Genomic DNA, 12,728 nt, shown 5'->3' on the forward strand with positions numbered 1-12,728 from the left:
ATATATTTCCAAGCAGTCAAATGGGACTGAATCTGCCACATGCCACAACAAGTGTTTTGTGTATACAATATGACATACATAAATGTAATCATACTTTTACATTAAAGAAGAGGGAAGAAATAGAGTATCTATTGCCATACCAGTGTTACATCATTGCCAAAACAGTCTGCACTTTGTAAAACATTCTAACAAATGATTGTAGAATTTGTAGTGTATGAACTGAGTGTGTACTGTCCACTATATTTCCAGAATATTAACTAGTCACATCTAAATGTCACTAAATGTGTGTGCAGAATATCAATATTTAACACTGTAACTTCCTGAAAAACAAAACACAGTAACTGTACACATAATAGTAAATACACAGTTTTATAGCAAGTGCCTCTTTTCTTTTTAAAAAAATAGCCTCACACCCCCAGCAGAATATAAGAAAATTTTTACATTTTACATTTCTTTGTGTTGTTGCAGTACATGTGTACACAGAAATTTCTGAATAGCTGTGGTGTCTTTGCTTTTGGCTCTCAACACTGCAATTGCAAGTTCATGTTTGGGAACTGGAACAACTGCTAGGCGAAACTTCTGATAATTGGGCCAAGGTCTGTTGCCATACTTACATTCATAGAGATTATAGTTCTAATGTGTAATGGCAAACTGTATCATTATTTAACAAGAAGTCATTTAAGCTGCATTTACAGCATTTCAATTAGGTAGCTTTATGTACATTTGTAGTATTACTGCCCTCCTCATATTTTCTATGCTGATGGTACTGAAGCAGTACAAGGTATTGCAGCTTGTATTTCCTGCTGCCTGAGTACAACTTTCTTGTCTAGAAGCTACTGAAACTTTGGAGTGGACTCCTGTCTCTCACAACAACATGAAACTGAGCCTTTTAGAACCAAACTTTAAACATTTCAGACAAATTAAAAATATACTGTGTACTTTCTGTTGCTTTGAAACTACATTAGTATGCTTGTACATCAACATTTTATCCGTTTTAAACTAAACTTGAGTTATGTTATAGCTGTGGGATGTCAGTACTGACATTCTGTGCATTGATTGACAAAGATCCAGTTACATAGTGTTGTCTTCAAATTTTTCTATGTTAGCATTTTGCAATTAATGAAATCAAGTGCTTAGGGTGAAATGTTGCCCTGCACATACAAGTGATGGACTCCGCTTATGACATTCTCAATTATTCCAGCATACATATATATCACATAGACCTGAATGTTGATGTCTGAAAGATTGTAGGGAATATTTAGGAAATAACAAATAATTGTTTGGACCAAATATTTATAGTGGATTTTCTGGACAGGGATCATTAAAATTAAATAATATTTATCATAGCTTGCAATCTTCCTTCATTTGCTTTTAATCTTATTTAACATTTATTACAATGGAAAGTACCACCTGACTTGCAGTAGGAAAGTAAAATGTACTAAACTTGTTCAGATAACGATGGGGATTTGAAGTACAGAAATGTTTGGAAGAAGAATGAAGTGGATGGAAGATGAACACCATGGAGAAGAATTAACACAGCTACATTTATGCATTTTTGCATATCAGTGTGTAATTTATTTTGCAGTATGTATTAGAGTACGCAATCTTAATAATACTTTTCCACATCTCAAGTAAACAAGCATGATACATGAAATGTGTTCGCAGTTGTGAATATTGACAACCGTCTGCTATAGAAGAGAATGACAATGACGAAACTTTGTGCCAGACTGAGATGCGCATCATTATTCCCCACTTAACAATAAGTGGGAAATCCAGATTCGTGTCTCTGCACGGGTCAAATTTTCACTTTCGTCATTCCGTCATACAGCTGAAAGTTGTCAGTATTCCTAATAGGAAATACATGTGAAGTATTTCATAACAGCTGCAGTTGCTTCAGTGCCTGTTCCTTTGGACATGCATGAAGGGACATTGTATCATATTTGTGAACAACACAGAACCTGCAAAATCGAAGAACTCATAATGTTGTCAGATCTTACCCACTGAAACGCTCTATTTGCATTACTCTATTCCAGAAAGCAAACAGTTATTTGCTTGTGTAAATTTGCGGTAGAATCTATCAGTATTTTCATATTTCCAGCGTGTATTAGCGATGAACATCTTAAAACATTTCTCTGTTAAGTGATTTATAGCTTAAGAGGCCACAACTGGGGTTTAAAATTGCTATGAAGTTAATAAACAATTTAAGATCGATTTCAGAATCATTGCGTTAAGGATGCAGTTATTGTAACACACACACACACACACACACACACACACACACACACACACACACAAAACGATGACAGTTAACATCTACCAAAACTCGACAAGTATTACATTTCTTCTGGTGGAATAGGGGTTTTTAAGATTGAATTGCGTTACCGTTTACGTAAACTTAAATAAGTAGACATAAAATTACCAAAATTTGTATTTATAACTGATCCATGATCGCAATTCGTAGGTTATGATATGTATGGATAATAAACCATACCAGTTCCTACCACACATATATATATATTAGTTTTACCATAGGTGACAATATTACGATATGAAATCTTTGTCCATGAATTACAACTTCGTATTTGATTCAGTTTGTTTCAATATTTAACTGCAAGAAATAGGTGAAAACACTGAAGCAGCTAATCTTTTTGAGTTAGTCTCTAAACAGTTTAATAATATAAACAACAACAAACATATCTTTATTGGACATGGTGAACAAGCATTCTCCTTTGTCCTTTTCGTGTTTAAAATGGGAAGACTACAACGAAAAATACCGTAGACGTAAACAGTGTTGCTAAATATCGCGAATCACAGCATTTAAAGGTGTCGATAGATATGGCATTAGTAGTTTCACACATACATATCTACATCCAGTTCATTTTTGCTTGTGCGCTCAGGCCCTTATTCGGAATCGGTAGATATTTCACTTAGGTATTTTTTTATTTTTTTTTTTGTCGGCTTAGTTCGGAAGACGTTGGGCTGCTAATGTTTCATCTCAGTCCACGCTAAGTTAAGCTATAAAACATTATTCTCTGACATAACGTTGTTGCAGTCATTTGAATGCTGTGCTCTGTTGTTTGCTGTGAACCCTATGATGGAGAGGTTGCTCTTTCACTATGGGCACAAGTATTAAGTCCTTCTCGGAAAGGAAAGGTTATGTTCGTTTCTTTTGTGGGTGTGCTCAGTAAGGATTACAAAATAGAGACGCAGTGGCAGAAATGTGTAAAAGGCAGTGAAAAATAATTGTCTCCTCTTCCCATAGGAGTCGTTCTGGAGAGCGAAACTTAGTTTTTCCGAGACCCATAGAATCATATTAGCGCTCAAGAAAAAGTGAACACACAGTATAGAAATGTATGCAATTACACGTTTCGTTCCAACTTCGGAACTGGACTGAGAAAACAAACAGCGCTTTTTCTGTTATCACAGGAAGAAATATTTAGTACCCCAATTAGTATATTTTGAAGAGCAACAAAAACCAATACGTGAAGTTTTAGAAGACAAAAGTCCGAAGTAAATACATTGTTCTTATTCGGCCGCAGAGAAATTTGTTCGTGGAACAGTCACGGCTCAAGCAAGTAGTTAGCATCCTGACAGACAGGCAGCGCCAAACGCCAGCCCCGTCACACGCGCAGCTTCGTGGGGGGCGCACGGAGTTCGGGCAGCGGCCGCTAGGCGGCAGGGTAGCCGAGGTCGTCAGGGATGGCGCTGTAGCGCACGACTGGAGCCTGATTGGAGGAGCCACCGCCCAATCCGACGCCGGCCAGCCCGCCCACGCCTTTCGAGTCGGCGTCGCGGCGCGCCGGCGGACACGTGACGCAGCGGCGCACGAAGACGGCGGCGCCGAAGACCGAGAAGATGGACAGCGAGAGGCCGAAGAAGACGATGGCCTTAACGCCGTTGGAGGGCTGCGCCGGCGGCTGCGCCAGAGGGGGCGACACGTGCAGCGACGGCGGCGGCGGCAGTGCGGGGGGAGGCGCCACGTGCACCTCGCCGTGCGGAGACGCGTTGGCGTCGCTAGGGTCCACGATGCGCACCACGAAGCGGCCCCGCTCCACTGGCCAATAGTCCTGCGCCTGCAACTGCAGAGAAGTGCGTCAACCACACTTATATCTACACTGCGCAGCATAAATTGAAGGTCACTTTTGCGAAACCCAGTAATTGTCTCCAAAGCCACACGAAAATCTGAAATTTGGCTTAAAGGTGTGTATAAGCTTCCTTCGTAATTACTTGTTTTGCAAATTAAACTGCCTTTTCCTGCTGCTGTTTATTTAATTTAATCCATACGCGATTCGCCTTGTACTGTTTTAAGGCATCATCAGTGTGATCTATAATTATACAGTTTTGTTAGTTATAGATTATCAAACAGTTCATTTCGCGATTTTTTGTAAAAAATGTAATTACTTATGATTTGTTGATTTGCGTTTCCTCACATCTGGTCTGGAGGTCGCACTACCACTTTTATCACTGTTCTATATTCACCTCTTCGTGCTTTCGCCATCCACACACTGTTCAACATGTTTGTCACTCTTTTTTGTGGTGGACTACCGTTCTTCTGTGACTCGATACAACTATTTCGTGGTACACTTCTTTTCACAGCGTAAACATTGCGACTCCATTACGTGTTTCATCGTCTTTGTTATGTTTACCTATGTGTCGCCAACCTAAAGAAGTGTATGTTCGTTACTAACTTCTGTGTATGCTGTTTATACCGTCTGTGTGCGTATGAGTAAGAGAGAGAGAGAGAGGGGGGGGGGCATAGAGCCGATTTTTTTTTCTTTTTGGTGGGGGGGGGGGGGGGAGGGCATAGACATATGGGACAAACCACTCCACATTTGCAGAACACCTGAGAGAAAATGACCACAAACCAACCACTAGAGAATATGACACGAGAATAATTAGAATCGACAATAAAAAGCATCTTCTGACCATGCAAGAAAATTACCACATACATAAGATCAAAGCAGAGGGGAAAATCCTGTTGAATGACCAAGTACACATGCCAAATAATTCATTATTTACACTAATAGATAAAATAATAGAATAATGTTCGTAAAAAGGATAAACATAAAAACAGTGTTCAATGTAATAATAATAGAACCCAACATCTTTTCACTCACTCATCCATGACCCCTCCCTAGAATACTGAAACGGAAAGTCAAAACAGCTGTCACCAAAGTTTCAGCCACTCGCTAACAGCTAGTACAACAACAACAACAACAACAACAACAACAACAAAAATCGGCTCTATCCCCCCCCCCCCTCCCTCTCTCACTCATACGCACACAGACGGTATAAACAGCATAAACAGAAGTTAGTAACGAACATACACTTCGTTAGATTGGCGACACATAGGTAAACATACTAAAGACGATGAAACGCGTAATGGAGTCGCAATGTTTACGCTGTGAAAAGAAGTGTACGACGAAATAGTTGTATCGATTGACAGAAGAACGATAGTCCACCACAAAAAAGAGTGACAAACATGCTGAATAGTGTGTGGATGGCGAAAACACGAAGAGGTGAATATAGAACAGTGATAAAAGGGGTAGTGTGAAGAAACGCAAATCAACAAATCGTAAGTAATTATATTTTTTACAAAAAATCGCGAAGTAAACTGTTTCATAATCTGTAATTGACTAAACTGTATCATTATAGATTCCACTGATGATGCCTTAAAACAGTAGAAGGCGAAACGCGTATTGATTAAATAAAATAAATAGGAAACAGGAGAAGGCAGTTTGATTTCCAAAACAAGTATTTATACGCTTGCTGCGGAGGATGGCCACACAAACAAACGTGTTGTTCCTATGTAATGGTGCAAGAGCGCGGCGCGCCGCGACGTCACCCTCGAGTTCGCCGACGCTTCGAACGGCAATGTGTCGAGACGTAACAAAAATACGCCACGGCTCAGAGGTTCATCTCTCGTTTAAGATGGTGTAATTATGTTACATTGGCACCAGATTTCACCATATTTCTGCCCAACGCCACCGTGAAAGTGTCAAACAATAGTAAGGTCACCACAGTCCCTCTTACCCACATTTCACGCCTTCTTTTGACGCCACTGCGGCGGAGATCAGTCGTTGAAATCATGCGGCTTTCTTATGGGTGGCCGAGGAAAACAATTATGTCACAACGGCGCTCAGAATCGCCACGAAAAGGCCTCAGGTACAGACATATAAGGCGTCATGAAACCACTCCTGATTGACTACTACACATTTCGTACGGTACGTCTCCCACTCCCTCTGGCCGAGTGGTACAGTAATATTGGTTGAGAAAATGCTGGTTCAATGATGCACTTCGCCATTGTAGAGTGTCGCCAGATTATTATGAACTGAGAGACATTCGTAAAACTATTACGCTGTGGAATAAGAATATGTCTAGATCAAGGTAAATGAGGCATGCACTTCCGATAAAGTCATGATGCCAGGTGCAGAGCTGCAGTAGTATAGCACACACATACCCATGAGCTCGATCTCGATGTGTGCTAATTCCATAGCATAATAGTTGTATGAATGTCTGTCGATCCGTGATAATGTGATGATGCCCTACAAAGGCGAAACGCGTCATTACAATAACATTTTAGCAACCAAGACTCTTTTATTATAAAATACGCATTTCGTGTTCGAAAACGTTTACATTGCAGTGAGCAACAGAAGATGTTCTTGGTAATCTTTGACATTCCCCCCCCCCCCCCCCTCCTCTGGACGATTCAAATTTTCTCTATTGACACCATTGACTTGCAACTACACTGAATGTAATCTCACTCAGACCTTTGGAGTGTAGAGCGACTACATCTTTTGCTCTGATGCAGAGGCTGGAAACCGTAGGGACTTCTAAAATCCATTTGACGAAATCTGAATGTGATCTGAAGCAACAAAAGGTGCTTGTGTGACGTCCTGTATCACCCCTGTGACGAGGTGACGAGATCACTTGGGAGGGGGGGAGTGGGCGACATCGTCGCTTGCCTAGTAAAACGGCAACACGCTTCGTGTACTCTCGCACCAGTGTTGAGCGTGGTAAAAACATACCAGCTCACGGACAAGCTGCGACGAATTCCCAGGCGCCTGCACGCAGGCAACCCCTCCGACACTCCTCAGATTCCATATGCCTTCAAGTAGGCCCTAGAGCAGCAGTGTAGTCCATTCAGCTGAAGGGTGGTATCGTTACAGTAAACGGTAGCATTACAATTCGTGATAGTTTTGAAATGGTAGGCATCTCACAAGGATGTAATACATAATATCTCCTACAAGAAGAAAATGTGCCGTGGATATCGCTTTGCAGGGGTTGCCTGCCTGCAGCCACCTAGAAATCCAGCAGTGGTTGGCTCTGTACATACGTGTCAGAAATGTTTCGTCAGACACCCATAGGAAGATCGCGTAATTTCAACCTGAGTGTCGTGGTTCTGACCTCCACCGCAGAGAGGTAAGAGAGGGTGTGACATGTCCACAGCGGCATTGGGCAGAATTGTGATGAAATTTGGTGCCAATGTGACATCATTAAGCCACCTTACATCTCAGGTGAACTTAAGAGGTGTGGCCTTTCTTCGAGGGTGACGACAACTTTCTGTCTGAAGCATCGCCGAGCCAGAAGGGGACAGCGCAGGGTGCCATGCTTTTGCACCATTACAGACGAAAGTTGTAGGCACCTTTGCCCAAATTACAAACTTTTGCGTCTCATGGGAGAGAATTCCGGGGTTTAGAAGAAGCTGTGCAATATACACTACTGGTCATTAAAATTGCTACAACACGAAGATGACGTGCTATAGACACGAAATTTAACCGACAGGAAGAAGACGCTGTGATGTGCAAATGATTAGCTTTTCAGAGCATTCACACAAGGCTGGCGCCGGTGGCGACACGTACAACCTACTGACATGAGGAAAGTTTCCAACCGAATTCTCATACACAAACAGCAGTTGACCGGCTTTGCCCGATGGAACGTTGTGATGCCTCGTGTAAGGAAGAGAAATGCGTACCATCACGTTTCCGACTTTGATAAACGTCGGATTGTAGCCTATCGTGATTGCGGTTTATCGTATCGCGACATTGCTGCTCGCGTTGGTCGAGATCCAATGACTGTTAGCAGAATATGCAATCTGTGGGTTCAGGAGGGTAATACGGAACGCCGTGCTGGGTCCCAACGGCCTCGTATCACTAGCAGTCGAGATGACAGGCATCTTATCCGCATGGCTGTAACGGATCGTGCAGCAACGTCTCGGTCCCTGAGTCAACAGATGGGGACGTTTGCAAGACAACAACCATCTGCACGAACAGTTCAACGACGTTTGCAACAGCATGGACCATCAGCTCGGAAAACCGTGGCTGCGGTTACTCTTGACGCTGCATCACAGACAGGAGCGCCTGCGATGGTGTACTCAACGACGAACCTGGGTGCACGAATGGCAAAACGTCATTTTTTCGGATGAATCCAGGTTCTGCTTAGAGCATCATGATGGTCGCGTCCGTGTTTGGCGACATCGCGGTGAACGCACATTGGAAGCGTGTACTAGTCATCCCCATACTGGCGTATCACCCAGCGTGATGGTATGGGGTGCCATTGGTTACACGTCTCGGTCACATCTTGTTCGCATTGACTGCACTTTGAACAGTGGACGATATATTTCAAATGTGTTACGACCCGTGGCTCTACCCTTCATTCGATCCCTGCGAAACCCTACATTTCAGCAGGATAATGCACGACCGCATGTTGCAGGTCCTGTACAGGCCTATCTGGGTACAGAAAATGTTCGACTGCTGCCCTGGCCAGCACATTCTCCAGATCTCTCACCAACTGAAAACGTCTGGTCAATGGTGGCCGAGCAACTGGCTCGTCACAATACGGCAGTCACTACTCTTGATGAACTGTGGTATCGTGTTGAAGCTGCATAGGCAGCTGTACCTGTATACGCCATCTATGCTCTGTTTGACTCAATGCATAGACGTATCATAGCCGTTATTACGGCCAGAGGTGGTTGTTCTGGGTACTGATTTCTCAGGATCTATGCACCCAAATTGCGTGAAAATGTAATCACATGTCAGTTCTAGTATAATATATTTGTCCAATGAATACCCGTTTATCATCTGCATTTCTTCTTCGTTTAACAATTTTAATGGCCAGTAGTACATATAAGGGGCAGTCAAACTAAAACGAGACGCATGAAAAAAAAGGTGATCAAACTGTTTACTTTTTCAGAGGTAATCACCATAACTGTTAATGCATTTATCCCACTGAGATCCCGCCCATATGATGATAAGGCTTTTCGAGTATGCTGCAGAAGTTTTGCAGGGAAGTCCTTCCTTATGTTGCATACAGTCCCGAATTCTCCCAATGCAATTTACATGCTTTTGGAGCCTTGAACAAAGACATCCGGAGCCGTAGATCTCCTCTGAATGAAGAGGCGCACCCCGAAGACATACCCCTGAGTAGAAACGTGTTTCCGTAGGCAATCACAAGCATATTTCGTTAAGGCATTAATCGTCTTGCCTCGCAGTACGATAACTGTAATATTACAGATTAATTTTGAAATAATAAACAGTTTACTTAATGTTTTCTATCTGTCTCTTTTTCGTTTGAGTGTCCCTTATGCATACCATCTGGACGCAACTTGGACTGGACCACATGGAGATCCAATGGCGTATGTAGAATTTTATGCAAAATGGGACAATATTTTAAAATTGTCATTTTTTTGTATCAGAAAAATTGAGACAATGCTGTTGAATATTAAAAGAAATAGTCATTAAAATGTCACACTGAGCGTAAAACGCTTATTCTACTTAGCCTTCTATGAAACAGTTTGCTTATAAAACTTTGCAGCTAATCACGTTAATGGATTTATTGCATTATTTCATGCTTTTTATTTATTAAAATTATTTGCTGTACTTAAAGTTTAATAAAAAGTGTTTTGAAAGTTTTATGTTTTGCGGGTGAGGTATAACCAGGGGAAAGAGTCGACGATCTTAAAGCGAGAAAAATCAAACAGCCTGGAACAACCGACGGTTCACAGCCTGGGACTGAAGCAAGATGAGCCTTCTGCAACCCCATCCCCACCCCTTTCCCCTGTTTGATAAACTGTTGTGGAGACATGCCAGATAGCTTGCTGAATTCATAATTCTATGACCGCATATTGTGCCGTGTTGCACCTGACGAAGTTCCAAAATGTCCTATTTCTTGAAGTGGAGATCTTCTCGACCTTGTGTTTTTCACTATTTTTCTCTCTATAACAGCACAGAGAATGGTATTTTCTCTATTGGATTGATGTGTTTGTGCGCAGATGAACACACCTGCGGTGTAGCAGTACTAGTGTTCAGGGTCTTCCACAGTGAATGCGGTTTCAGCAAGCCGTGGCGGGTGTCCTTCGACCACAAACAAACGATAAACCACCGTTGTGATTAAGTTAAGCAGCAGGAAGAGGGGTCGTCCTAGAGGGAATTGGGGACGGATGTTGTGCAGGGCCGGCCGGTGTGGCCGAGCGGTTTTGGGCGCTGAAGTCTGGAACCGCGCGACCGCTACGGTCGCAGGTTCGAATCGTGCCTCGGGCATGGATGTCTGTGATGTCCTTAGTTAGGTTCAAGTCGTTCTAAGTTCTAGGGGACTGATGACCTCAGACGTTAAGTCCCATAGTGCTCAGCCATTTGAACCATTTTTGTTGTGCAAGTAAATACAATGCAGGCATATTTATTTGAGGCTTGGTGTAGGGGCCGGGACGCGCGAGCCAACGTGTTAAGGCTGGAATACACTTGAGAGTTTTTTGCTCCCGAACGGTTTCGTATTCTCAGAGGGAAGCCGCAGAGTTGCCTACATTAGAGGTGAATTTTCACTGATAAGTACTGTCTGATAGTTCCTCGCTAGTACTTTCTGTAACTGGGAGTTTTACTTGAGCAGGCGTCGGAAGCGGTTATGCACAACAGGGTGACCGAATCTTTGAGAGCTGAGAAATCACTCCCCGTGAGATTTTTCTGTCGTAGTTCTGTGCTTGAGACAAAAGAATGTGAAGGAAGAGCTGCAGCTGCACTCTTAATACCTTTAGTGGCAAAGAATAAACATAAACGATAAGAGTTCATGTTGGAGAAGAGTGCGGATTAGGTGGCAGGATGAATTTTGAGCCTGCAGGAATCTCACTGTAGAGCTTGAGATGGAAAATCCGCAACAATATCGAAATTTTACGAGCATTTCAGCTATGGAGATGGAAGAAATACTCTTTATAGTTGGACCAAAAATTTCCAATCTAGGTACTATTATGTGTAAATCCATTAGTGTCAAAGACAGACCGCTTCTGACATCAATATTTCTAGCATCAGCTACGTCCATTCTCTTTAATATTAGGTAGAGTAATGATTATGATGAAATAACATTACGCAAATTTTATACTGATACACATAGACGTTCCAAATAGGGCTGATATCTGATAAATAAAGCATTTACAGAACGACTGATCGCCTTGTTGAGGTAGCGGAGTCGATAGATATTCTTTTATTGATATTTTTATAATAATCTGGGATCGAGTCTCTACTGTGATAAATTTTTTTCAATTTTCGTAGATATATTATATAGCATGTCTACATTGTTTTTACATGTTACTTGCTGCGTAGTATTGTTGAAGTATAAATCTTTCGAGACCGGCTAACTGCTCATGATGTTCGTTTAGGAGGTAAAACGGGCGATTTCTTCTCTCAGAATCATGCCACCGGTACGTATTATGGCTCGAAACGCAGTTTCGAGCTGGAATTCCATAACTACTCATCAGAGATGTAAAAATCCGCAACTACAAAATGTGGTGCCGCAACCATAAAACCTGGACAATGGAGCAATGCATGAGTCTTGTTTCACACTGTTTCCAACTTTTGGCAGAGTTTACGCCCCAAGAGTGGACCATCGTGGCGGTTTGGTGGTGATTTCAGCAGCCATATTATGATATTCCATGGGCCCCATGGTTACTCTGCCAGTCGCATTACTGCCAAGAATTACGTCAGCATTTAGGCTGATTAGGTCCATTCCGTGGTACGCTGGTTGTTCCGCAATGGTGACGCTATGTTCCAAGACGGCAAAACCCCAATTGACAGAGGTAGCATCGCCCAGTACTGGTTTTGTGAGCACGAGGATCAATTTTCGCATCTCTGGCAGCCACCGTAGCCTCTAGATCTCAATATTATTGAGCCTTTGTGGTCCAGTTTGTAGAGAAGGATGACTGATTGCTATCCACATCCATCACCGATACTTGAATTTGCCAATATTTTGCACGAGGAGTGGTATAAGAGTCCTTTGGAAATCATATTGGACCTGTATTTATCCATCCGAGAAGACTGGATGCCATTTTGAATACCAAAGGTTTTGCAACAGCGCATTGTGCATGGTAATGCATTAACCGAAGTTAAGCCCTGTCGGGCTGTGCTAGCACTTGGATGGGTGATCATCCGGTCTGCCGAGCGCTGTTGGCAATCGGGGTGCACTCAGCCCTTGTGAGGCAAACTGAGGAGCTACTTGATTGAGAAGTAGCGGCTCCGGTCTCGGAAACTTAGGGACTTAGGGCCGGCAGAGCGGTGTGCTGACCACATGAACCCATATATCCGCATCCGCCTATGGGTTGAGAATGACACGGTGTCTGGTCAGTACCGTTGGGCCTTCAGGCCTGTTTGGGGGGAGTTTAGTTTTTATTTCTTTATATACTATGTGCCATGAGTTCTCTAATGCAGCCAAAAAACAAGCAGTACTCCACCTTCATACTGTAAGCA

The 12,728-nt window shown here is 42.6% G+C and overlaps 1 protein-coding gene across 1 annotated transcript in view; it reads right to left on the bottom strand.

Moving 5' to 3' along the window:
• Positions 1-2,409: 2,409 nt before the first annotated feature.
• Positions 2,410-12,728, bottom strand: part of LOC124545757 — a 214,109-nt gene continuing 203,790 nt past the window's right edge. The window contains exon 9 of the mRNA XM_047124700.1: positions 2,410-4,079. Coding sequence (XP_046980656.1) covers positions 3,669-4,079 — 411 coding nt within the window. The 3' untranslated portion in view covers positions 2,410-3,668. The remainder of the gene's footprint in view (positions 4,080-12,728) is intronic.

Source organism: Schistocerca americana, chromosome 8 (genome assembly GCF_021461395.2).
Source record: "Schistocerca americana isolate TAMUIC-IGC-003095 chromosome 8, iqSchAmer2.1, whole genome shotgun sequence".
NCBI classification, from domain to species: Eukaryota; Metazoa; Arthropoda; class Insecta; order Orthoptera; family Acrididae; genus Schistocerca; species Schistocerca americana.